The 27,638-nt window shown below is 48.9% G+C and overlaps 2 protein-coding genes across 3 annotated transcripts in view; one reads left to right on the top strand and one right to left on the bottom strand.

Annotated features, from left to right (window-relative positions):
* Positions 1 to 193: 193 nt before the first annotated feature.
* Positions 194 to 12,015, bottom strand: LOC146019881 (uncharacterized). Its single transcript, XM_083152517.1, has 3 exons — positions 11,570 to 12,015; positions 10,294 to 10,641; positions 194 to 563 (listed from the first exon to the last, which is right to left on the bottom strand). Exons 1-3 carry the CDS (start codon positions 11,622 to 11,624, stop codon positions 316 to 318), a joined length of 651 nt encoding a protein of 216 aa, XP_083008643.1. The 5' UTR covers positions 11,625 to 12,015; the 3' UTR covers positions 194 to 315.
* Positions 2,458 to 27,638, top strand: part of LOC146019880 (NFATC2-interacting protein-like) — a 45,285-nt gene continuing 20,104 nt past the window's right edge. The window contains exons 1-3 of one of the 2 annotated variants that reach the window (XM_083152513.1): positions 2,458 to 2,578; positions 3,728 to 3,925; positions 24,632 to 24,871. In XM_083152513.1, the coding sequence (XP_083008639.1) occupies positions 2,549 to 2,578; positions 3,728 to 3,925; positions 24,632 to 24,871 (468 nt within the window). In that variant the 5' untranslated portion in view covers positions 2,458 to 2,548. Of the gene's footprint in view, positions 2,579 to 3,727; positions 3,926 to 17,572; positions 17,625 to 24,631; positions 24,872 to 27,638 lie in introns of those variants that run through there. The other variant, XM_083152515.1, reaches the window with a different exon arrangement.

Genomic DNA, 27,638 nt, shown 5'->3' with positions numbered 1-27,638 from the left:
CAATAGTACGTTACTGTGCTGTAAATTCTAATTCTCAAGTCATGTCAGTGGCGGTTTTTCCTATGGGCTGCAGGACAGTAAAAGTATAACTGTATCGCGTCGCTGCGCAAGGCTCGCTACGCTCGGCACACTATTATATTCTCACTCTATGTCCACTTGGAAATGACCACGTCGACCTTCCCAGAGCCACCAATCAGCTATTTTATTGAATAAACTAGAGAAATAATACCTAGAATGTCATTGGTTCACTTCTCCTTAATAAGAGGTTTGATACATCTCCCTTTAAATGTGTTATTATTACAGTGATCACACATATTACAGGCGGCGTGCGCAGTTCTCCCAGAGTACAGCCGGCCGGCAGCCGCGTCGGAGAGCCAACAGGAGGTCAGTGAAACCAGAGAACAACAGCGAGATCCATATCCTGTACGTCGTCTTGTCGTTGTTCTCATCTTCAAATTTCCGGTACTCTACCCACTGCTTATATACCATAGCATGCAAGACCAGCAGGACGGCGATGAAAGCACCTAACGGGCAGCAAGCGATGAGACTGTCGTAGTAAGTCGCTGGAAGGAAAGCAGAAAACAAGAAATCAGTTGTCACCATATTTATTCTGATAAAGTATGTCACACTGCACAGTATGTCACTCTGATCTGGTGGCCATTTTGGGAAGGACATTTTCAACGGGGGCAGGCACAAGAGGACTGCAGACAAGTATTTGCAGGTGCAGGCAATAGACCCCACAGACCCCGAGTGCCCAGAAACCACCCAACACCTCCAAGCCACTGCAGGGTTTGTGGGGGCTATTGTTGTGATGCCACCGGATTACAGCAAGGATATATATGAATGATTCCATACATAGTCATAACAGAAAGTAAAAGCAATTTTTGCAGGGACACTGGTCTGTTTCAGAGTTGCTGGATATGGAGAGAGGAAGCTGTGAAGACAGAGATTGGAGGTAGGAGCAGATAGGGACTGAGGGTGGGGTGGAGAGTTTGTGACTAAAACAGGGTTGCCTACCCTCCCGGATTCCACCAGGCCCACCCACTCATAGCCTCATCCCGTCTTCTCCCGGAGAGGAGACTGTCAGTGTAGGCAACCCTGGGCTAAAAACTGTCACAGCTCAAAGTGAACGTAAAAATTATACCTCCCAACATTCTTCGTCATGGATGCGGGCCAATTTTTGGGGGCCACCGAAAATGGGGCGTGGCCTATTCCCGCGACACTGCCACGAGGCCACGCCCCCCATTTTTGCTGCTCTGGGGGCATGCTCATCAGCTCCGTGAGCCGCTGGCTATGCCCTCAACCCCTTTAGGAATGCGCACAGCATCTATTCACGGACAACAGGGGGGGTCTCCCAACGGGATGCAGTTAAGATCCCGGCGGTCGGGATCCCGGCGTTCAGAATCCCGACGCCGGAATCCCGACCGCCGAAATGCCGACACATTCTCCCTCCGTGGGTGTCCACGACACCCCTGGAGGGAGAATAAAATAGCGTGGCGAGCGAAGCGAGCCCGCAAGGGGGGGCGATCCACGTCCCCCCCTTGTCGGCATTTCGGCTGTCGGGATTCCGGCGTCTGGATTCTGAACGCCGGGATCCCGACCGCCGGGATTCAATACTGAATCCCTCCCAACTGACCCCCCGCCGTGGGACACTGCCGGCCGTGGGAGGGAGGCGGGAACGTCCCAAAAACAGGGACATTCCTGCGATAAGCGGGACGGTTGGGAGGTATGAAAAACTGTCACAGCTCAAAGTGAAAGTACTGTGCAGAAGCCCTCATACTGAAGGGCTTATAACCAGTATTAAATAATGCATGCGCAAAACCCTCAATGTACGAACACTCATTCAACATCAAGAAAAAGGGCATGTAAGGACCATTTATTTCAGGGGCGGATTGGCCAGTATATCTACCGGGAACTTTCCCGGGAGGCCGACACTAGTGAGGCCGCCGCCGCTGAATATCGCGCATGCGCAGTTGCGCACACACAGACAACTACAGTGTGACGGGCTGAGGGGCTGCTCAGCGGCAGGCAGCGTCACTGGAGGTGGGTGGCTGCTGTCACAGCTAGTGGTCCCGCCTCCTCCCGCCTGCTGTTCTTTCTGAGGCTCTGAGCCTCTCCTAATGCTGCTGCCGGGATGCCGCCTAGCAGTTGCGCACACACTGACAACTACAGTGTGAGTGTGACAGGGGCTGAGGGGCTGCTCAGCCGCAGGCAGCGTCACTGGAGGTGGGTGGCTGCAGTCACAGCTAGTGACCCCGCCTCCCCCCCCCCCCCCCCACACACACACACTTTTCTATCTGAGGCTCTGAGCCTCTCCTAATGCTGCTGCCGGGATGCCGCCTAGCAGTTGCGCACACACTGAGTGACAAGTTGACAACTACAGTGTGACAGGGGCTGAGGGGCTGCTCAGCCGCTCAGCGGCAGGCAGCGTCACTGGAGGTGGGTGGCTGCAGTCACAGCTAGTGACCCCGCCTCCTCCCTCCCGCTGTTCTATCTGAGGCTCTGCCTCTTCCTGCCTCTACGGGACCTGCCACCTCAAACTCCACCAATGGACCCGCCACCTCACCAGCCTTTCCAGGTACACTATTTGCCTTATTTTGAAAGTGAAGTAAAGGGGGGGGGGGGGCACATACCATTTTCAACCCTTTCCTCTCCCTTTCCCCCATTCTTCCCTCTCTTTCTTTCTCTCCCTCTGCTCTATCTCCTCCCCTCCTCTTTTTCTCACTTTGCTCTCCCCTCTCTCTCTCTCTCTCCTCTCTTTGTCTCTCTCTCCTCTCCTCGTCTCTCTCTGCGCTCACCTTGTCTCTCTCTCTCTGCACTCTCCTTGTCTCTCTCTGTGCTCTCTCTCCCTGCGCTCTCCTCATCTCCCTCTCTCTCTGTGCTCTCCTCGTCTCTCTCTGCCCTCTCCTCAGCTCTCTTTCTGCGCTCTCCTCGTCTCTCTCTCTCTGTGCTCTCCTCGTCTCTCTCTGCCCTCTCCTCATCTCTCTCTCTGCGCTCTCCTCGTCTCTCTCTGCGCTCTCCTCGTCTCTCTCTCTCTGCGCTCTCCTTGCCTCTCTCTGCGCTCTTCTTGCCTCTCTCTGAGCTCTCCTTGCCTCTCTCTCTGCGTTCTCCTTGTCTCTCTCTCTCTGCGCTCTCCTTGCCTCTCTCTCTCTCTCTGCGCTCTCCTTGCCTCTCTCTCTCTGCGCTCTCCTTGTCTCTCTCTGCGCTCTCCTTGCCTCTTTCTGCGCTCTTCTTGCCTCTCTCTGAGCTCTCCTTGCCTCTCTCTCTGCGTTCTCCTTGTCTCTCTCTCTCTGCGCTCGCCTTGCCTCTCTCTCTCTGCGCTCTCCTTGCCTCTCTCTCTCTGCGCTCTCCTTGTCTCTCTCTGCGCTCTCCTTGTCTCTCTCTGCTCTCTCCTTGTCTCTCTCTCTGCGCTCTCCTTGCCTCTCTCTCTCTGCGCTCTCCTTGTCTCGCTCTGCGCTCTCCTTGTCTCTCTCTGCTCTCTCCTTGTCTCTCTCTCTGCGCTCTCCTTGCCTCTCTCTATCTGTGCTCTCCTTGCCTCTCTCTCTCTGTGCTTTCCTTGCCTCTCTCTCTGTGCTCTCCTCGTCTCTCTCTCTGTGCTCTCCTCGTCTCTCTCTCTGCGCTCTCCTCGTCTCTCTGTTCTCTCCTTCTCTCTCCCCCCTGACTTGCGGCCTCATCTTCTATGGTCTTCTCCACATGACCCACTGCTGCCCGATCTCCCTCCACACAGAACCAGCCGCCTCTCCCACGGGACCTGCCGCCTCTGCCTGCCTCTTCCACAGGACCTGCCGCCTCTGCCTCCTCTACGGGACCTGCCGCCTCTGCCTGCCTCTTCCACAGGACCTGCCGCCTCTGCCTCCTCTACGGGACCTGCCGCCTCTGCCTCCACCAATGGACCCGCCTCCTCTATGGTACCCGCTGTTGCCAGGTACACTATTTGCCTTGTATATTGAAAGTGAAGAAGGAAGGGGGGAGGGGGGAGACACATACCATTTTCAACTCTCTCCTCTCCCTTTCCCCCACTCTTCCCTCTCTTTCTTTCTCTCCCTCTCTGCTCTATCTCCTCCCTGTCTCTTTTTCTCACTTTGCTCTCCTCTCTCTCTCTCTCACCTATTTTTGTCTCTCTCTCTCTGCGCTCTCCTTGTCCTTCTCTGCGCTCTCTCTCTCTGCGCTCTCCTCGTCTCTCTCTCTATGCTCTCTTCGTCTCTCTCTCTCTGTGCTCTCCTCGTCTCTCTCTCTCTGCGCTCTCCTTGTCTCTTTCTCTCTGCGCTCTCCTCGTCTCTCTCACTCTGCGCTCTCCTTGTCTCTCTCTCTGCGCTCTCCTTGTCTCTCTGTCTCTGCGCTCTCCTTATCCCTCTCTGCGCTCTCTTCATCTCTCTATGCTCTCTTCGTCTCTCTCTCACAGCACTTTCCTTGTGTCTCTCTGTCTCTCTGCGCTCTCCTTGTCTCTCTCTCTCTGTGCTCTCCTTGTCTCTCTCTCAGTGCTCTCCTTGTCTCTCTTTCTCTATCTGCACTCTACTTGTCTTTCTCTGCGCTCTCCTTGTCTCTCTTTGTCTGCACTCTTTTTTTCTCTCGCTCTCTGCGCTCTCCTTGTCTCTCGCTCTCTTTGCGCTCTCCTTGCCGCGGTCTCCTTGCCTCTCTCTCTCTGCAATCTCCTTGTCTCTCTCTCTGCACTCTCCTTCTCTCTCTCTGTGTTCTCCTTGTCTCTCTCTGCGCTCTCCTTCTCTCTCTGTCTGCGCTCTCCTTGTCTCTCTCTTTCTGCGCTCTTCTTCTTCTCTCTCTCTCTGCGCTCTCCTTGTCTCTCTCTCTGCGCTCTCCTTGTCTCTCTCTCTCTGTGCTCTCCTTGTCTCTCTCTCTGCGCTCTCCTTCTCTCTCTCTCTCTCTCTCTCTCTCTCTGCGCTCTCCTTGCCTCTCTACAGGATCTCCCACAAAGCAGTAAGTTGCTTTGTGGACTAGCATTAAAATCATAGGTAACACTAACAATGGTTCTTGTACGGCACTAGCCATAGTGCCGTAGTGTAGTCGTTAGTTGGGGGGGCCGGGGGTCCGGCACTAGCATGCCTGGCAGGCCATCGTTGCATGTGGTATACTGTGTAATGGGTGTGTGACACGTAATAGGCGTTACGGTGTGGATTTTCGGCGCGCGCCTGCGGCACGCACTATCCCTGTTGTACATATTTTACGAAAATGTGGCATTAGTTTTGCCTGTCAACGATGTATCTACGTATAGTGATGGAATAATCCCGCCTACTGTAATGTTGGCTCCGCCTTTTATTGATTTGTTGCCACCCACATGAGGCCACTTTCAGAAATTTTCCAGGGCCACTTTTAGTCCCCAATCCGCCCCTGATTTATTTATTACCAGTTTCTCATATAGCGCACACATATTCCGCAGCGCTGTACAGAGAATATTTGAACAATCAGTCCCTGCCCCAGTGGAGCTTACACTCTATGGGCCTTATTCTAGTTCACTCTTTCTGACAAAATCCTTCTTAGATGGACAAAACCATGTGCACTGCAGGGGGGCAGATGTAAAATGTGCAGAGAGAATTAGATTAGAATTAGATTTGGTGAGTTATTTTGTTTCTGTGCAGGGTAAATACTGGCTGCTTTATTTTTACACTGCAATATAGATCTCACTTTGAAGTAAAACCCCACCCAAATCTAATTCTATCTGCACAAGTAACATCTGCCCCACCTGCAGTGCATATGGTTTTGTCGATCTAAGAAGAATTTTGTCAGGAAGAGTGAACTAGAATAACCCCCTATATTCCCTACCACATGTACACGCGCACACACAGACAGTTTAGGGTTAATTTTGTTGGGAGCCAGTTAGCCTAACAGTATATTTTTGGACTGTGGGAGGAAACCGGAGCACCCGGAGGAAACCCACGCAAGCACATGGAGAATATACAAACTTCACATAGTTAGAGCCATGGTGGGAATGGAACCCATGACCTCAGCACTGTGAGGCAGTAATGCTAACCATTACACCATCCATACTGCTCCGTATATATAACACATGGTGGGGATAGAACCCATGACCTCAGTGCTGTGAGGCAGTAAAGCTAACCATTACACTGTCCGTACTGCCCCGTATATATAACACATGGTGGGAATAGAACCCATGACCTCAGTGCTGTGAGGCAGTAATGTAACCATTACACTGTCTGTACTGCCCCGTATATATAACACATGGTGGGAATAGAACCCATGACCTCGGTGCTGTGAGGCAGTAATGTAACCAGTACACCGTCCGTACTGCCCCGTATATATAACACATGGTGGGGATAGAACCCATGACCTCAGCGCTGCGAGGCAGTAATGCTAACCATTACACCGTCCGTACTGCCCCGTATATATAACACATGGTGGGGATAGAACCCATGACCTCAGCGCTGTGAGACAGTAATACTAACCATTACACCATCCATACTGCTCCGTATATATAACACATGGTGGGGATAGAACCCATGACCTCAGTGCTGTGAGGCAGTAAAGCTAACCATTACACTGTCTGTACTGCCCCGTATATATAACACATGGGAATAGAACCCATGACCTCAGCGCTGTGAGGCAGTAATGTAACCATTACACCGTCCGTACTGCCCCGTATATATAACACATGGTGGGAATAGAACCCATGACCTCGGTGCTGTGAGGCAGTAATGTAACCAGTACACCGTCCGTACTGCCCCGTATATATAACACATGGTGGGGATAGAACCCATGACCTCAGCGCTGCGAGGCAGTAATGCTAACCATTACACCGTCCGTACTGCCCCGTATATATAACACATGGTGGGGATAGAACCCATGACCTCAGCGCTGTGAGGCAGTAATACTAACCATTACACCATCCGTGCTGCCCCGTATATATAACACATGGTGGGGATAGAACCCATGACCTCAGCGCTGTGAGGCAGTAATACTAACCATTACACCATCCGTGCTGCCCCGTATATATAACACATGGTGGGGATGGAACCCATGACCTCAGTGCTGTGAGGCAGTAATGCTAACCATTACACCATCCGTACTGCCCCGTATATATATAACACATGGTGGGGATAGAACCCATGACCTCAGCACTGTGAGGCAGTAATGTAACCATTACACCATCCGTACTGCCCCGTATATATAACACATGGTGGGGATGGAACCCATGACCTCAGCACTGTGAGGCAGTAATGCTAACCATTACACCATCCGTACTGCCCGGACCATGGACTGCTCCATCAGGCAGGGGTATATAGCAGCTGCCCCCAGAATTGCTTTGTGATTGACTGCCCCATGGGGGTAATTCTCCTGCTTACACTATGGGGTCGGGATGTTATATGATTGTAGGAAGGACGCACAGTACTATATATACAGAGCATTTCCGCAGAAGGCCTTCTGGTGTCCTCTACAGGGCGGATTTCTGCCAGTCACAGAGACAATAGAGGTCACTGATCAGCCAATCGACCACTGTCTGGTGCAGGACATGCAGTATATCTGTGGGATGATAATCTTATTACAGGGGCGGGGCCTGTGAGGATCACTGTCGCTGACTGCACTCTGATACGGAAATGGGCCTTTTCCTGGAGATCGCTGTAATATCTATTGCACATATCCAGATTCGTAAATAAAATGGCAATTGCAGTTTCCACATGATTTCAAGTATAAAATATAGGGGCAGATTTATTAAGCTTGGAGAAGAGATAAACTGGAGATAAAGTGGAGAAAAGGTAAAAGGAGATAAAGCACCAGCCAATCATCTCCCAACTGTCTTTTTCAAACACAGCTGATTGGCTGGTGCTTCATCTCCTTTTACCTTTTCTCCGCTTTATCTCCAGTTTATCTCTTCTCCAAGCTTAATAAATCTGCCCCTAAATATTGTATATACAGGCCCCCTTGCCTGATAAGACAAAGGTGGGGGGTTGTAGCAAAGCTTGGAGAGAGATAAAGTCATCCACCCCGGCCTCCTCCGCTGAGATGAAAAAAACAACAATTGTGGCACTGAGAAGGGGTGGGGCCAAAATTGCGCAAACCACGTAATTGTTTTGTAATTTGGTGCATGTTACTGCGTCCTACTAACCATAAGGAAATCCCCTGCACCCTCCTGAAGTAAAAAAAAAAAAAAAAAGACCAATAGCAGTGGCTGTGTCCCGGGGCGGTACTTGTGAGTGGTTGGCGCAGGTGCACAAATATAATGTGGCCCCCCACCAATCCTAGGCCACAATATGCAGCACAGAAGTGGGTGACAGGGGGAGGCAGAGTGTGACAGGGAAAAACAGTGGCCGACAAGTAGAGGGTGAAAGGGGAAGCAGTGGGTCCCTTAGACCATAGGGGCCCATTGCACCTGCTGCACCGATGGTACTGTAGTTCCGCCTCTGGCTGTGTTCCCTGTCCTGTGCCCCCTTTTAGCAGTGCAATAAAACAAAAGGCCCACAGCGGTGGTCTGCAGGAGACCCACTGCTGCATGTGAGATGGAGACCCGATGCCACTCTGCTGGAGGAAGGGACCCAGTGAGAGTCAAACCTGGAGCCATTGAGCAGTAGCGGGAAACCCGGCTCCGGCAAAAGGGAGACCCACCACTGCCACTGTTGGAGGTACACAGATTCGTATGTATGGTGGGGGGAGGGGCAGAGCAAGTCCCTGCTTGCCGCAACCCTTTCAAACCCTTCTCTCTCCTCCCCCTCCACTTTCTCCCTGCTCTACCTTCTCTTCCCCTCCAATCCCTTCTCTCTCCCCTTTCTCTTCCCTCCCCCATCTCCCTTCCCATTTCCCGCTCTCTTCCCCTCCTCTCCCTCCCCCATTCCCTCTCATCTCCCTTCTCCTCTCCCTCCCCCTCCTCTTCCTCCCCCTTCCCACTTATCTCCCTCTCTCCCCCCTCCTCACCCCCTTCTGCCTTCTTCTCTCTCCCCCACCTCTACCTTCTCCCTGCCTCTCCCTCCTCTAACTCACCTCCACCCCCTCTCTCTCTCTATCTCCCTTTCTTTTTCTCTCCCGTTATCTCTTCCCCTTCTTTTTCCTCTCTCTCTCTCTCTCCTCCCCACCTCTTTCTTCTTTCTCTCTCTGCCGGTCTCTACCTGTCACTCTCTCTCTTTTTCTCTCTCTCCTTGACACCCTCTCTCTCGTTGCCTGTCTCTCCCTGACACCCTTTGTCACTCCCTCTCTCCCCGTTTCTCTCACTGACCTCTCCATGTCTTTCCCCTTTTCTCTGGCACCCTCTCACTCCCCCTATCCCTGACTCTCTCTCTCTGACAGTCTTTAAATGGCGATACTGTACATGGTGAGATTTCGTTTTAGATTCCATCTAGATTCGACTTGTTCTATCCGATTTTTCTGCTCCTTTTCTATCTACACTATATATCCTTGCCTGCCAGGACAATTTTTCTATTTGATGTACGCTACATGGGAGTGTGCATTCGGATCGATGCCCATTCGATTCCGATTCCATTCCGATCTGGTTTTGCTTCTGTAATAGGAATATAGTGGAAATCTCACCGTGTGTACCCACTATCACTCTCTCTTGCTTCCATCTTCCTCTCTCCTTCCCTCTCTGACATTATGGACCTTATTCTGGTCCGATCGCTCCCCTGCGCGTTCGCACAGGGGAGCGATGTTCAGCGACTGCGCATAAACATTTCTGAGCATGTGCAGCCGCTTGGTGTGAGCAGGCTCGGCAAACTGCTTGTTCACCATCCCGTTTGCACCTAGCAGCGCGGGGCGGCGGCGAGGGGTCACACCCATATAAATGTCCAGCATTTCATGGGCGTTCCCATGCTAAGAGAGGTGTCTTATATTTGCGAGCGCTGTACAAATCATTTGACGGTTGCATGATATTCGGCATGCATGGGAGGCAACCGTTCGTACGGGCGGCGTTAAAAGCACACACAAAGCTGCGAATTTTGCAGCTTTGCGTGTGAACCAGAATAAGGTCCTAGATCTCTCCTGCTCGCACCCTTTCCTTCCTCCCGCGCTACACTTTTTCTCATTCCCTCCTTTTCAAAGTGATAAAATGGAGAGTGATAAACCGCCAGCCAATCAGCCCCTACCTGCCATGTCACAGGCTGTGTTTGCAATATGTCAGACAGTAGCTGATTGTCTGGTTGTTTATCTCTCTCCATTTTACCACTTTTGGAGCTTAGAGCACCTGGCCCTCTGTCTCCCCCCCCCCCCTCCCTCCAGGGGGGATTGTAGTGACAATGTTGGGGGGCTTCTAAGATGTTGCTGTGCAGCCCACAAAGTACTAGTTCCGCCCCTGCTTGTGGGCATTGCCATACACACTATTTGGCCACTGGGGTGGGTTACCTTGGATGGTGAGGTAAGTGCCTCCTCCGCACTCCTTGGCCATGCTGCCCTGTAGAGTAGTGATACAGCAGAGGTACAGCCCTGAGTCCTGTCTTCTCACATCTGTTATTAGCATCCCTGCATCCAGGAGGTTTTGAAACCCCTCAGGGTCCACCTGGAAACGTTCCTGATCTGAGTACTTGTCAGGCGGATAGACTCGGACCTCTACCCCATTCCGGTACCGTTTAATCCACGTGAGTGACGGTTTCTGCGGATGAAGCGTCTTCGAGAAGGTGCAGTTCAGTTTCACAGAACCTTTACGCTCCACAGTGACCGCGCCGGACTGCCAGACCAGCTGGTCGGGAGATCCTGGGGGGACAGGGATAGCTCAGCATTATTAGTCTCCAGGAATAAGAATTCCCCTCTATTAACCAAATAAGGAGCCAGGACCAGATGGTAGCCCAAATTCAACTTTGTGGAGTTTATATGTTCTCTCCATACATGCATGGGTTTCCTCCAGGTACTCCAATGTCCTCCCACAATCCAAATTTATATTGGTAGGTTAATTAGCTCCCACAAAAAAAAAATAACAATAGTGTAAGTGTCTACATCAGGGGTGGCCAAACCAGTCCTCAAGATCTACCAGCTGTCCACGTTTCCCGACCACCTCCTAGCTGGTGCACAGGTACAGTCATTACTAACTGTCACATTTCCCAGACCACCTAGCTGGTGCACAGGTGCAGTCATTACTAACTGTCACATTTCCGATATCACCTAGCTGGTGCACAGGTGCAGTCATTACTAACTGTCATTTCCCAGACCACCTAGCTGGTGCACAGGTGCAGTCATTACTAACTGTCACATTTCCGATATCACCTAGCTGGTGCACAGGTGTAGTCATTACTAACTGTCATTTCCCAGACCACCTAGCTGGTGCACAGGTGTAGTCATTACTAACTGTCACATTTTTATCACCTAGCTGGTGCACAGGTGCAGTCATTACTAACTGTCACATTTCCCAGACCCCCTAGCTGGTGCACAGGTGCAGTCATTACTAACTGTCACATTGTCAAACATGCTGCATTCATTCCTACTATAGATCCACGGGTGGCCTGACACACATTAATTGTTGGTAGAACTTGAGGACAGGTTTGGCCACCCCTGGTCTACATGTACATTGGCAGGCAGGATGGACAAAACGGTCCTTATCTGCCGTCACATTCTATGAACCACCACAGAGACATAAAGGAAGAGCTTGAACAGAAGTAGTCATCACATCCCCCTATAGTCCTCTTACCTCTCGATGTCTTTATGCAGAAGATGAGGACGAGAGGGAAAGCTGTAGACACCATGGTGGCATCTAATGCCCCAACCCAAGGCGATGAACAGAGCGGATCCTCCGGCTGAGTACGTCTGCTAGGTTGTGACTAATAACAATGCAGGTAATGTAATTTCGCTTCTGCCTGGAAAATAGCATAAAGGGAACCTAGAGGGACGATTCCTGTTCCAAAACCACAGGTAGGATATTAATATCTACATGACAGCAGACACTTCAGACATTTGGTGCCTGTAGACCTATTTAACTGCAAAGTGATCCGAGGGACGTGCCTCTCTTTAAGTGAAATGCGTAGGGTTAAATTGACCAAGTAGGAATTTCCATTGCATCTTCAGATGTTTTTGCCACTGGATCTTAAGGGGCAGTAACAGCATAGCTTGTAGGTCCAGAAGGGAAGCTATATAATACATAAGAACCTCAGAGGGTTATGCTTCTGGAACTTAAATATGATAGGCTTGCCTGAGGAGGAGAGTTTTCAGGGAACGCTTGAAAGTTTGGAGGCTGGTGGTCAGTCTTATTGTGCGTGGAAGGGCATTCCATAGGGTGGGAGCAGCCCGATGAAAGTACTGTAATAGTGAATGGGAGCTGGTGATCTGTGCAGAAGAGAGACGCAGATCTTGTGCAGAGCGGAGTGGCCGAGATGGGAGATATTTTGTGATAAGTGCAGAGATATAAGCTAGTGCAGTATGGTTAATAGCTTTATATGCAAGTAGAAGTGTTTTATATTGAATACGGTAAGATACAGACAACCAATGGAGGGACTGGCAGAGCGGATCAGCAGACGATGAGCGTCTTAACTAGGAAGATCAGCCTAGCAGCAGCATTTAGAATGGATTGCAGTGGTGAGAGTGTTCTTGGGAAGACCAGTTAGGAGACTATTGCAATAATCAATGCGGGATACAATGAGTGCATGGATAAGAGATTTGGTAGTGTCTTGTGTGAGATACGGTCGTATTTTGGATGTTTTTTAGATGCATGTAACATGATTTGGAGACAAATTGAATGTGGGGAACAAAGGACAGTTCAGAGTCGAGGATGACCCCTAAGCAGCGAGCAGGTGTGGTATAACACACCGACAGCCGGGATTCCGACAGTCATTACTCCAATGTCAGAATCCCGACTGCACAGGGGGGGAGCGCAATGAAGCCCCTTGGGCGCTCGCCACGCTGCGGGTACGGTTGTTCTCCCTCTATGGGGGTCATGGACCCCCACGAGGGAGCAGTCGGGATTTCGACGTCGGAGTAATGACTGTCGGAATCCCGACTGTCGGAGAGCCGTCCGGCACCCGCAGCGAGCTTGTGGGGTAGGGTAGATTGTCGAGTTGACAACAGCGATGGAGATGTTAGGATGGTAACATGCCTGGTTTTGCATTTAATATAGTGACCAAAACCGCCAAAGGCACAGTGATGTTGAAAAGCACTGCCGCAGCTCATAGTGGCCTATATGGTGCGCGGCAGAATGTGGAAATGTTGGGCAGCCAGGTTGGCATTGTGGTTAGCATTACTTCCTTACACCCCTAGATAATGAGTTACATTCCGGACCAATTCAGACACTCATAGTGGTTTCCCTTACACTCCCAGCGGTTTCCCCGGACACTCACAGCGGTTTCCCTTACACTCCCAGCGCAGAGACGTGCGGTGAGGTAAATGGCTCAACAGTCCCTGGCAAGTACCAGAGCCAGATTTGCACACAATATATGAGCCATGGAGTACATACCAGCAATATACACAGTATACACTGCTAGAGATTCGATGAGTTTTGATAAGAGATGTGCAGAAAAGGTAGCCAGGTGAGGCACTGTAGGTGAGGCACTGCCTCACCTGCCATAGACTTTTTACTCCAAAGTTTTGACTATAAAAATTATTAGCATAATAAAAATAAGATTATTTTAGGTACTTGTATATTATCAGGGCGCCCATCGCATCGCATACCACTAATTAAGGGATGTGATGGGAACCGATTTGAGGGTTTTCAGGGGCGACTGTACAATTTTTATATCGCGTCACATCGCATGCCATTATCATGGCTGATTTTACATTGTACAGGCACCCTGATGTCTGATTCCTATGTTAAATGCCCCCCCCCCCCCATTGTTAACGCCACCCCACTATCAACTCCAGCGGCGACCTACCACAAGTGCCCACCCGCATCATAGAGAGGACAATTGGACCTATTTGGAAACCCGTTTCAAACATTTGTTGTCAGATGATACCAACTATACAAACTATGCCCAAAATACAGCCCTTATAAGACGACTCCCAAAGCCAGCTAAGCCATTAATATAAAGAGTGAGGGTACTTTTTAAATCACTATTTCTTATGTCAAATTTGCTTGTGATATATTTGTTCTTTTTAATTTTGGTACTTGTGCCCACTTTCCCTACGTACGCTAACGTAATGAAATCGTATCGCATCGCATGCCATTATTGTATGGCATGCGATGCGATACGATTTTCCTATGTAATTTATTCACTGCTCTCTGTCAGTGAATAAATCAAAAGACTCGTATACGATCAAAAAATCGGGTCCGATGGAAAAATCGTATCCGATATCGGACCCGATTTTACCTGTTATAAGGGCATTTTATGTACTAAAAAAATCCTATCCAGTATCGGATCCGAAATATCGTATGATATCGGATCCGATATCGGATCTGATTTTAAATGTTATAATGGCATTTAATGTGGTATACAATTAAATTACATATAATGTCATTTATTTAGGTCCCCCCCTATAACCACGTCATCCCGAAGTGTGGCGAGGGGCGGCGGAACGCGTCCGCCTGACCTTTTCATACCCCCACTATCCACGTCGGCGTGGAGTTGAATTTATATAGTGTGGCGAGCGCAGCGAGCCCCGCGATGGGACGAGTATTATGTTACATGTATTACGCGTCCCCTCGCTGCGCTCGCTACACTATGTAAAATCAACTCCATGCCGACGTGGATAGTGGGGGTATGAAAAGGTCGGAGGACGCGTACTGCCGCTCCTCGCCACACTTCGGGATGATGTTAATATTGGGGGGGGGGGGGGGACACCCGATTTTTCATCTGACAAGATTTTTTTAGTACATAAAATGCCATGATAACAGGTAAAATCGGGTCCGATATCGGACCTGATTTTTTGATCATATACAAGTTTTTTGATTTATTCACTGACACAGAGAGCAGTGAATAAATGAAATAGGAAAATCGTATCTCATCGCATCGCATGCCATACAATAATGGCATGCGATGCGATACGATTTCACTACGCAGAATAGCCCACTAAGCTATTTGCTTAGTGGGCGCCGTGCTATTACACAAGTACCTTCATTTTTTATATATAATAAATGTGTTACATTTTGCCGATTTAATCCATTGTAATTAGTGTTTACATACAAGCGCTGCTTCTTTGTTTGTTTTTTCCTGTTGTATAAAATTCTAGTGGTCCGCTATAACCACTAACAAGCAGCCGCTACTAGGAAATTGAGAAGTGACTTATATCACGCGCCTAGTTCACCACAACGTTGGTAACTCCCCGGTCTGGGAAATATGACAGTTAGTAATGACTACACCTGTGCACCAGCTAAGCGGTCTGGGGAATGTGACAGTTAGTAATGATTGTACCTGTGCACCAGCTAGGTGGTCTGGGAAATGTGACAGTTAGTAATGACTACAGCTGTGCACCGGCTAGGTGGTCTGTGAAATGTGACAGTTAGTAATGACTACAGCTGTGCACCAGCTAGGTCATCTGGGGAAGGTGACAATTAGTAATGACTGTACCTGTGAACCAGCTTGGTGGTCTGGGAATGTGAGTTAGTAATGACTACACCTGTGCACCAGCTACTTGGTCTGGGGAATGTGACAGTTAGTAATGACTACAGCTGTGCACCAGATAGGTGGTCTGGAAATGTGACAGTTAGTTATGACTACACCTGTGCACCAGATAGGGAATCTGGGAAATTTGACAGTTAGTAATGACTGCATCTGTGCACCAGTTAGGTGGTCTGAGAAATGTGAGTTAGTAATGACTGCACCTGTGCACCAGCTAAGTGATCTGGGGAATGTGATAATTAGTCATGACTGTACCTGTGCACCAGCTAGGTGGTCTGGGGAATTTGACAGTTAATAATGACTGCACCCGTGCACCAGCTAGGGGATATGGGGAATGTGACATTTAGTAATGACTACACCTGTGCACCAGCTAGGTGATCTGGCAAATGTGAGTTAGTAATGACTACAGCTGTGCACCAGCTAGGTGGTCTGGGAATGTGACAGATAGTAATGACTATATCTGTGCACCAGCTAGGGAATCTGAGGAATGTGACAGTTAGTAATGACTACACCTGAGCACCAGCCAAGTGTTCTGGGGAATGTGACAGTTAGTGATGACTACAGCTGTGCACCAGATAGGTGGTCTGGGAATGTGAGTTAGTAATGACTACACCTGTGCACCAGCTAGGGGATCTAGGGAATGTGAAAGTTAGTAATGACTGCACCTGTGCACCAGCTAGGGGATCTGGGGAAGGTGAAACTTAGTAATGACTACACCTGTGAACCACCTAGGGGATCTGGGGAATATAACAGTTAGTAATGACTACAACTGTGCATCAGCTAGGTGGTCTGTGAATGTGAGTTAGTAATGACTACACCTGTGCACCAGCTACTTGGTCTGGGGAATGTGACAGTTAGTAATGACTACAGCTGTGCACCAGATAGGTGGTCTGGAAATGTGACAGTTAGTTATGACTACACCTGTGCACCAGATAGGGAATCTGGGAAATTTGACAGTTAGTAATGACTGCATCTGTGCACCAGTTAGGTGGTCTGAGAAATGTGAGTTAGTAATGACTGCACCTGTGCACCAGCTAAGTGATCTGGGGAATGTGATAATTAGTCATGACTGTACCTGTGCACCAGCTAGGTGGTCTGGGGAATTTGACAGTTAATAATGACTGCACCCGTGCACCAGCTAGGGGATATGGGGAATGTGACAGTTAGTAATGACTACACCTGTGCACCAGCTAGGTGATCTGGCAAATGTGAGTTAGTAATGACTACAGCTGTGCACCAGCTAGGTGGTCTGGGAATGTGACAGATAGTAATGACTATATCTGTGCACCAGCTAGGGAATCTGAGGAATGTGACAGTTAGTAATGACTACACCTGAGCACCAGCCAAGTGTTCTGGGGAATGTGACAGTTAGTGATGACTACAGCTGTGCACCAGATAGGTGGTCTGGGAATGTGAGTTAGTAATGACTACACCTGTGCACCAGCTAGGGGATCTAGGGAATGTGAAAGTTAGTAATGACTGCACCTGTGCACCAGCTAGGGGATCTGGGGAAGGTGAAACTTAGTAATGACTACACCTGTGAACCACCTAGGGGATCTGGGGAATATAACAGTTAGTAATGACTACAACTGTGCATCAGCTAGGTGGTCTGTGAATGTGACAGTTAGTAATTAATGCATCTGTGTACCAGCTAGGTGATCTGGGATATGTGACAGTAATGACTACACCTGTGCCCCAGCTAGGTGATCTGGGATATGTGACAGTAATGACTACACCTGTGCCCCAGCTAGGTGATCTGGGATATATGACAGTTTGTAATGACTACAGCTGTGCCCCAGCTAGGTGATTTGGAAAACGTGGACCGGTGGTAGATCACGAGGACCGGGCTGGCCACCCCTTGTCTAGTTTGTAACCAGCTTAAGTCCCTACAGCCGGTAACAAAAGCGCATTAGGTGATTTAATTCTTCGAGTGCTGGAGCATGGTGTGAACTACACACATTTGTGCAAATACAATTTTATAATAACCCCCCCCCCCCCCCCCCCCGACATAACAGCTGAGTCAGCCGTTCCTGCTTTTCCAGGCTGCCAGTGACTGGGGGCGGGGCTCCTCGGGCCAGCCAATCATAGACAGGGATCCTTATGGGATAGTTAATAAAAGGGGTGAGTGATCACGGCCAAGGCCAGTGGAGGGGGAGTGAGGCAGGCAGAGACATGGCCAAACGGAGGAAGCAGAGAAAACCTGTGAGTAAATGAATGGCTTTACCACATGCCGCTATATGGGGTTGGCAGGCGCTGTAGGTGGTGTGGGAGGAAAATTGGAACTCTGGTGTTTTTTTCTTGTTGGAGAATTGCCTGAAACAGTTTTCCAAACTCTGTGGTCACAGTACAGCTATTAAGGATATGCTTGCAGTGTCAGATATCTGTAGCCATGCATGTCATACTTGTCTACCCTCCTGGAATGGCCGAAAGACTCCTGAAAATTAGGTCCCCCTCCTGGTCCTTCCGGAAGGGTGAGCAAACCTCCTGCATGCCCTCGGACCTCCCCAGATTGCTGTTGACCTGTCGCCATTTGTGTATTTTTGTGGAGTGGGGCTAAAATAATAATTGTGTAGTTTTATCCTTGCCTCCTCATAGACCCATGAATTGTGGCATTTAAGCGAGGGCTGCATAGGCATGAGGACATTTAAGAGCCTGTCAATTTTGTGATTGTCTGTAAAGTTGTTGTAGATCTATATATTACCCATAGAGGCTTAGATGTGATTGATAGATGGTTCAGCCAATTAGGTAGCCAGGGGGTGGTAGCTTGTGCAGGGGTATATTAGGAGGAGTCAGTTAATGCTGCTCTCTCTGAGTCTGGAATCCCACCCTCCCTTCCCTTGCTCTCTCAATTGCTACACGGCCGATTGGCCATCACCTAATTTGGCTTTACAAAATCTTTAATTAAAATAGGCGGGAAGGCGCTATTTTGAGGCACAGGTGGTCGCTGCGCGGTATTGCCCCCCTATGACAGGACGGCTGGTGAGTCCTGCCTCCACGGGGGACATTGGCCACTTCCCGGAAGTGTCCTCATCATGCCATAGAAGGGTCGGTAAGACCGTCACAGCATGGGCTGCACCTTAAATAGATGGAGCGTTTCATCGCCCAGGTTATAAATTGGGGCGTTGTAGTCGCTGCCATGATTAACCTTTTGACCGGAGCTGGTCTCAAGCGCTTTCCTAGCCATCCCTTTACAATAGGGTCATACCACTTACATAAATATCCATGACCTTTTAACTTATGCAGTTGTTGTCCGTGTCGTTATTTTTAGTATGTGTCAGCGTGATTTACTTCTAGGGGTAATATAGAGTTAGGTTAAATGCCAATCATTATAATTCCATAGGCACCTTAGCGGTACTGGGGATGGGGCTTGAGGAGATCAGGCCCTGCCCCCTGACAGTCTCCTCTCCGGGCATATGGTGCATGTGTGCGTCATCCTACATTGGGGAGGTAAGCCAGGGGGCTGTCCACCGGCTCTGGGAGTGCTTGGCACCCCCCATCCATAATGATGACAACATGGGGTTGTACTATGAGGCCCTGCACCCTTATTGGCTACGCTACAAGCGCGGCAGATCACAATTTTCTATTTTCAAAGTAGGGAGGTACAGTACGTTCCTGTGCAGTATAAAGTTATATATTTGTGATAATGTGCACAGTCTGGAACCTGGTCCTTTGAGGAGGTGGGCCCCAAGCCATGGGAGCACCCCTGTGAGCCAGTGCACCCTTGTATCCATGCTTGAATCCAGGTGGTTAAATCAAATTGACTGAGGTACTCATTTAGTCAGCTGTGCTAAAGCATGGAAATCCTTAACCTGGATTGTAATGGCAGAGTTCAGGAAACTCTAGGCTAAAAGTTAAAAAATCAGTACTTGTGTAATATCACGGTGGCAGGGAAATCGCATCGCATGCGATCACATGCGATGGTACTTTTGTAGTTTCAAGTTTCCCCTGCCCGCGATCGCATGTGATGCGATTTAGCACACCCCCCACTATCCACACCACCCCGAAGCGTGGCGAGCGCGAGTTGAATCTGAAAGGTACAAAAACGGTATTGAAACTGCAATATACCGTTTACAACATGCAATATGAAAGGGGTTTAACTGGCTTTTGACCCATTTTAAGACATGTTTACAAAAACGGGTTGAAAGCAGGTTTGCAATGTGAAACCAGTATTACTGACCCATTACTCCCATGGGTCCCAGCCAGAGCATGGTGAGCGCTGTAATACCTGTCCCGGAGAGGTCAGTGTTATGCACGCCTCTATATATATCATGTGCTGGCCTGTTATATAGCAGTGGGTACAGTGTAGTATCACGGCTCCTGATTTTTCTGTTTTTTTAATGCATTTGTGATAAAAAAAATCGCATGCCATGCGATGGCATGCGTTTTTGATCACAAATTAATTTAAATTAGTAGCAAACATGTTAAATGCACCCCAAATGTCATTTTTCACACTGTACCACCCCCACTATAAACGCCAACGCGAAGCGTGGCGAGCGCAGCGGTACGCGTCCTACGACCTTTTCATACCCCCACTATCCACGTCGGCGTGGAGTTGAGAATAGAAAGTGTGGAGAGTGCAGCGAGCCACCGAGCCCGAAGCATAGCGAGCCCCGCGAGGGGACGCGGATACCTTCAAATCTATCTGTGTCCTTTCGCGGGATTCACAGCTATCCGTGTCCCCTCGCGGGGCTCGCCACGCTTCGGGCTCGGTGGCTCGCTGCACTCGCCACACTTTCTATTCTCAACTCCACGCCGACGTGGATAGTGGGGGTATGAAAAGGTCGTAGGACGCGTACTGCTGCCCCTCGCGGGCTCGCTGCTCTCGCCACGCTTCGGGTTGGCGTTCATAGTGGGGGTGGTACAGTAACAAATGCCCTTTGGGGGTGCATTTAACATGATTTTAACACATGTCAATGAATTCTGTGAAAAATGGCATTTTTTTTCCTATACGATGCACATCGTGGGAGCCGTGATACTACACAAGTACCTAGCAGTGTACGGGGAGGTGATGCTAATAGGGGTAATATGCAAGACAACAAAGTAAACCTAGATGAGCTTACAATCTAAGAGGTATGGGTGTGGTATACTGCCTGTATAAATCACAAAATATTGCCTGGAAGACTATTGGTAAGGATATTAGTGGGACGTCAGGCTGATTCTTTAGTGTACAGGTTCCCCACCTCGGTCCTCAGGACCCCACGCAATGCACGTTTTCCAGGCCCCCTGGCAGTTGCACAGGTGCACTCATTATTCACTGACACATTTGAAAAGATCACAGACTGAGCTATATAGTTCACCTGTGATTCTGTGTGGAGACCTGGAGCCTGTGCACTGTTGGGGGTCCTTGAGGACCTAAGTTGAGAACCACTGCTTTAGGGTACAGGCTCTCAAACACGGTCCTCAGGACCCCACATGGTGCATGTTTTGCAGGCCTCACAAGTGAAATAATTAGCTCCACCTGTGGATCTGTTAAAATGTGTCAATGAGTAATGAGTGCACCTGTGCAGCTGCTGGGTGACCTGGAAAAAGTCAACTGTGAGGTCCTGAGGACCGAGTTTGAAAATCCCTGCTTTAAGGTATGTGACTATTGATAATGGGGGAGATTCTCTAAGAATCTCCGCCCCCCTTCGCCGCCCATCGCATACTTAATTATCGCATATGTTGTAACATATGCGATAATTAAGGCAAAGGACAGCTCTTGCGTTAAGAGCTGTCCTTTGCGGTGGGAGTCGCCGGGTCCCAGCAGGTCCCGGCGGCTCCCCCCTCCCTCACACACCCGGCGCTGCTGCTGCTGCGCCGGGCTCTCCTCCTTCCTGCACCCGGAAGAGGATCAGTGCAGGGAGGAGGTCACTGTGCTGCCCGGACACAGGTGAGGGGGGAGGGGGCGATGCGGGGCGGCGGAGGGATGCGGTAGAAGCCCATTGGCTTCTATGGGGCATCGCCAGATTTTTCTGGCGATGCCCCCCGCCGCGTTAACCCGGCCGGGGATGCTTACAGCATCCCAAAATGCGGTAAAAACGGGGTTTTTACCGCATTTCTTGTTTAGAGAATCTCCCCCTTAAACAGGTTATAAGGATATACAAATAATCTAGGTGTTTGTGTATAAAACCTGCATGTGTGCTAACTGCTGATACAGATCATGTGTCTGACATTAGTCATGTGATCTAGTAACCAATTAGAACATTCTCCATGGTGAGTACTCCGTACCCAGGACGGCATTCCATAATTACTATATGTGAACCTGGAACATCCACATAACAGCATGCCAGGGCCCATTACATAAAACAATACACAGTACTTCCCATCAAGCAGAAAAAAAAAAATTGCACTGACCTAGGACGTCACCGCCCCTGGTGGCCACTAGTGAGTACTGCATTTGTGCTTTGGAAATGAGGACTAGTTGTGTGCTTTGTTGATAATTCTCAAAACCCAAGTCCGCCTATGACACCTCCACAGCTCTGCTGACCCTCTACTCTGCTCCAACCTGTGAATCTGGTATCTGGTTGTTGCAGAGTTATCGGAAACCCAGATCTCCACCAATACATAGTGGTCAGGATTAGTAGTGTTATCACCTCATCCCTTTCATTCCGGACACATATTGATTACACAGGTTCAGTGGCAGTTTAAAACCAAGTGAAATGGAGTCTTGAAGTCAGCCAGCCACAGAACCTGTGTAATTAATATGTGTCCGGAATCAGGGGCAAACGCAGGATTTTCAGAAGGGGGTTTCCAGAGGGGCGGAGCAAAGCACGGAGATGGACACTTAGGTGACCCAGTATATGACCCAGATAGACCAAATGTATATAAATAATAATAAAATATGGGGTGGGAGAAGGGGGCATTAGGCTGAATGAAGGGGTCCTCATACATAACTTCCAGGGTGGTAGAGGATGTTTAATATGCAGAGGAGGGGTGTATAGTGGAGTGGGCATATTACTCATAATTTTCTGGGGGAGGACAGCTTTCTTGACTGCAGATATCTCCAGTTCCCGGAAATAGATTTCTTAGATTTTAATGGAATTAAAAACGAGAGAATCCCACCTACCAAATGGTATTGGGGACTAGGGGATCAGAGTTCAGGAGGCAGAGAAATCTGCCAACGAGCATATAAAACTACATACCAGGTGTGTGGAGCTGGAGCAGTAACCAGCTGCTGGAAGGCTGATATCTCTGGTTCTGGGAAAAGTAGAGACAAGCTGCTAGTGTCCATCAAAGGGGGAGAGTCCCAGCTTTTGGAATATACCCTCAGAAAAACTCTACGTTTGACAGAACCTGAAATATCTGACTGGGAAGAGCAATTAACAGGCTTGGATGGGGACCACTGTTTTGAAGTCAGATATCTCTGGTTCCCAAGGGCCAATTTTTTAAATTCTTGTACCCATGGAAAGAGGGTGTGCTACTGGGAATGAAAGGGATGAGGTGGTAACCCAAAGGCCGGTTTCACACACTCCGGCTCCTGCCGGACGGCGAAATCCTGCACGGCCAGGGAGCCGTGCCGCACACATTAGTTGTGAATGGACACTATTGTGTCCATTCACACGGGACGGCCACACTGTTGCAGCCGGATCACGCCACTGGAAGGGGTTTTCGCCGCCTGGCAGGAGCCGGAGTGCGTGAAATAGCCCTAAGGATTACAACCTCATCCCTTTCATTCCGGACACATTAATTACACAGGTTTTGTGGCTGGCTGACTTCAAGACTCCATTTCACCTGATTTTAAACTGCCACTGAACCTGTGTAATCAATATGTGTCCGGAATATATATATATATCGCACACAATAATTACTGCACAGGGAAGCCTGCATGGCTCTGATCATATCTTTGAACAGTACTAGATGTTAGGAATAATAATGTGCATTCCGCTGTCATCAAACAGAATATTAATATTTAGCACTGCAGATCAAACCGTATAAAAAAAAATCTACGCAATATAAATAAGTGGTCGGAAAAGCATTACACATCCCATAATAAACACACAAAGATAATAGAACCAGTGCTGCACTTTGTAAGCTCACATCCTCCCACCTCATGGTAAGGATCCTGTCTCTTCTTCCAGGCAGCTGTTCTCTGGTCCAGTACACTGATTGAGAACACATATCCAGTATCCACACACAGCAAACTTGGTAGAAGAAGCTGCTCTGTCCCTCACACAGCATGAAGTGGCCGGGTAACTGGAACACCCCCCCCCCCCCTGCATTTGCCAATGCCTACACTGACCAATGGGTTAAGTCAGAAAGACCAAGTAAAGCTTACTTTTCACTAAGGTCTCCGACTGTACTTGTGCCCTGGAGGTAAGAGTGGAGCTTACCATATGTGTTCCCTAGCACAGGTACATGCACACTAGGGGGGTATATTTAATAAAGGTCGATTTTAAATGATGATGGGCTTCCAGGGCTAAAACACATGTGTTCTAATATTTTATAATTGTAAAAAAAGCATCTGTTAGTAAATGTGTGTTTCTACCTCTGGAAGCCAAACAGATTTGCATCCTCAAATGATAGCTAGAATTGGGTCGGTTGCTGTGGGCAACATCACCTCTTTTCACTTTCAGAACCGTAAGTAAATTTACCCCAAGTGCTGATTTTTGAACGGTCAGAAAAATTGGCAAAAATCCACGTGTCAGTAGAAAATGCCTTTTCCGCGGATGCAAAGTCCTCTTTAAACAAAGGGGAACGGCAGAAAAGCGGAACAATCCGAGCATCATTGAGTACCCCCATAGTGTGTACACACTGGACAAGATTTAGATTTTGTCGGAATCAACAAAATCATTACAAATATCATCCAACTTTATATGGATATTTGGGACTTCTTCTTAATGGGTTATTTTAGTTGTATGCATATGCTTTTATGTGAAAGTGGGCCCCTCTTTCTGTGTGGGGGCGCAGAGTGAATACGGGGCCACTCCTGCTGTGTGGGGGCGCAGAGTGAATGCGGGGGGCCCCTCTTGCTGCTTATTATTATATTTATAAGTGGTACGCAGCGCTGCACATAGGGCACACATTAGAACAATGCAGGGTATGTAGAATTATACATAACTGTAACTAAAGCACTACAGCAGGGTGCAGGTAACCATTAGCAACTCAATTCTCAGTACATAATACAGCTGAGGTGTCGTCCGTGTACTACCAGGGGTGGCTGCCATTTGATACACCCCCCCCCCCTATATGTTGTAATTCAGTGAAGTCTGACTAATTTCTACTGTTCCCAGCTCCCAAAGAAACTTCCCAAGGATACTGTGGTTACAGTTGTGGCAGAAGACGCAGAGAAGGGCACTGATGTGAGTGTGGTTCCGTCTGACGCACTGATGGAGACTCTGGTGGAGGATCTGCTGGAAGAGGTCACAGAACCACTGCATGCCCCGGACGTCCCTGTGACCCAACCGCTGGTGGAAGCTACACAGGCTGAATCCAGTACCTGCACACAGACCTCACCTCAAAGGTACGAGGCGGTAGGTAAATGAGGCTTCTTACCTGCTAGTGGCACAAGTTGTAAGTGGCGTCTGTGTCTCCTGATGAAGGTCTTAGACCCCATACACACTAGAGGATAATGTGAAGGATCTTGCTCAGAGCGAAATCTACACAGTTATTATAAAACAAGAGACCAGCCTGCAGCTAGACACCAACCAGAGCCTCCAGGCAAGGAGCAGCTAGTTCTATTTGATGGAAACCAAATGCTTGGGGTCTACCCCCCCCCCCCCCCCCAGTCCATACTGTAACATACCCTCCAACATTTTTAGGGCAGAAATCGGTACACATACTGTAAGGGGGCGTGGCCACGGATAAAGGGATGTGGTCACGCCCCCTTTCCGACTGTATACTGGGCATTTTTTCAGATCATATATGTATTTAAAATGCAGGAGAAGAGAGGAGGGCAATCCTAATTGTGTGTGATACCTCGGCAAAGTGTATAGCTGCCTTTACATTTAGGTGTTACTTGCATATCTGAAGCTAAAACACCCGTTATCAGGGAAATGGCTGTAAATCTATGATAACAGGGCCTCTCTCTGTGGCTGGAAAAGTATATGCCCTGTCCTCCAATTGCACGGGACGGGACCTGTGCTGCAGCACAACACATGGGAACAGCACAGAAAGCACCAGAGCAAACGGTTACTATGCTGCTGCATCACATGTACAAGGGGTTACCCGGTGGCTATATGAGGTCCCGTTACATGACAGAACGCTGGTAACCTGTTTCCAGGGTGACCGCAGAATGATCCTGGCGTCTTCCTGTGGCAGGCAAGAGCTCTGAGTGACGAGTCCCGTCCTGCAATGCGTCCCGGTCAGACAAGAACTACATCTCCCAACATACACTGCGAACCAGGGACAGAAACAAACTTTATTTAAGAATAGCAAGAGAGACATGTTGACCTGTGGAGTGCAAAGCATGACAGCCAGCGACGGTCGCTGGAGAGGAGACCGAACGGGGCGGGGCTAGACGGCCGTGTGACTGTACAGTGGGATAAAGTCTCTCATCTCAAAAAAACGGTACATTCGGTATAAAATGATTTTGCTGGTACAGACTGTTAAAAAACGGTACTGTACCGGCAAAATCGGTACAGTTGGAGGGTATGCTGTAACTACCCCTGGACCTCTTGCCATTGGAAAATCAGGGGGGAAGGCACAAGGGGTATGGGCCATAGGGTCAACAGGCCATAGGTCGATTCAAACAATGGGTCAACATGAAAAGGTCGAGGTTTTTTTAACATTTTTGCATCTGTCGACATGCGTCATCATTGACACCGTAGAAGCGTTCTGTGTCCCTTCGCCATGCTTCTGTGAAAAACTCAACCTTTTTCATAACTACCTTTCCAATACTGACCTTTGGGCCATGCCGACCAGGTATGTCGACCCTTTTCATGTGTCTATCTATGGCTTTTTACAGTAACATCCCCCTTCAATATTGTTAACTAGCCACAAATTGGTAAGCCCAGGGCTGGAACCCCACAGAGACTGCACCACACAACAAAATGTCATCCAGCCCCTTGACGGAAGCACAGGGCTATTTCCCACCTCTAGTGGTGATGTGTGTGGGGCATATGAAATAATGGGGCTCCCCTTTGTGTAGTCACGGCATTGTGAGTCGTTTGATAACACTCCATAGACGCAAAAGGGGAAGTGGCTGGATTGGCTGGGAGCATGGGAACAGTGCTCTCAGTCTATTCTTTTCTATGGAGCAGCCAGAAGTGACCTGTTCAGACCGCGCTGCAGCCCATCGGTTTCACCATCCACAGCTACCGCATTCCCAAACCTTAGAAGAAGTGCAATGTGTGCTGGGCTGCATTAGAAATGGTGTCCGGATGATAGGTTTAGGCAGCAGTTCAGCAACAAAAGGTTGACATGTGAAATGGACCACATGAGTTTTTTATGATTTTTTTCCTTCATTTTATGGACTTTTTCATGCTTTACCACCCATGTGGACTACAATTGGGAAAAGGTAAAGTGTGGAGCCAATGCAACATTCCCATTTATGTGCTATGCTAATTAGTCGTCCATATCGACCATTAAACCAAAGTGAAAAATGTGGTGGACTTTTTTTTTTTTCATGTGTGGAGTGATGGCCTATTGACTGGGAAATTTCCATATGCATTGTGAATGGTAGCATTACAGAACCATAGATATTTATAGCTGTAGTAGTTGGACGCCAAGGTAAAATCAGGCCCTATGCACGCGCTTCCCAAAGTTTATTGTATATAGACTCATCAAGGACATGTTGCATTGATTCATATGTGCAATACAATCAAATTGTAGCTGGTTTGGTAAATTGCATTTCAGCTGGTTTCATGCACAGCGACTTGAAATAATCCTCATTAAATGTTATATATTCGGATTATCGGTACTTGTGTATTAGCAGGGTGCCCGGCTAGGCTAAGGTGACAACGTAGCTTAGCCGGGCGTCCTGCTAATATGGTGCTTTATACTTACTCGGTGGGTGGTGGGCCTTGAGCGGCACACACCTGGCTGGGAGACTGTAGGATGGGAGAGCGGCACATGGTGCAAGCAATGTACGTAATGCAGCGTACTGCTGCTGGGGGAGCATCACATGGTTTCCCTGCTCCCCCAGCGGCACTATGCTAATTGCGTACATTGGGGAGTGGGGATCTGGCACCGGCGCACAGTGACCGGTCAGCGGGGCATAGTGACAAGCGCAGGAGGGGGAGCACAATGCTGCCGCTGGGGACATGTAAGTATAAAGCACCATACACACACTAACGTCAT

Source organism: Crinia signifera, chromosome 7 (genome assembly GCF_055691185.1).
Source record: "Crinia signifera chromosome 7, ASM5569118v1, whole genome shotgun sequence".
Lineage (NCBI taxonomy): Eukaryota > Metazoa > Chordata > Amphibia > Anura > Myobatrachidae > Crinia > Crinia signifera.
The sequence above is the reverse complement of the archived record's forward strand: the minus strand, read 5'-3'. Positions and strand labels throughout refer to the sequence as shown.

Bases quoted from the DNA above. Each gene is read 5' to 3' on its own strand.
- LOC146019881 (XM_083152517.1), bottom strand. From the start codon at position 11,624: ATGGTGTCTACAGCTTTCCCTCTCGTCCTCATCTTCTGCATAAAGACA. The intron at 10,642-11,569 runs GTAAGAGGACTA...CTGTCCCCCCAG, and splicing joins CTGCATAAAGACATCGAGAG to GATCTCCCGACCAGCTGGTC. The intron at 564-10,293 runs GTAACCCACCCC...CTTTCCTTCCAG, and splicing joins CACTTACCTCACCATCCAAG to CGACTTACTACGACAGTCTC.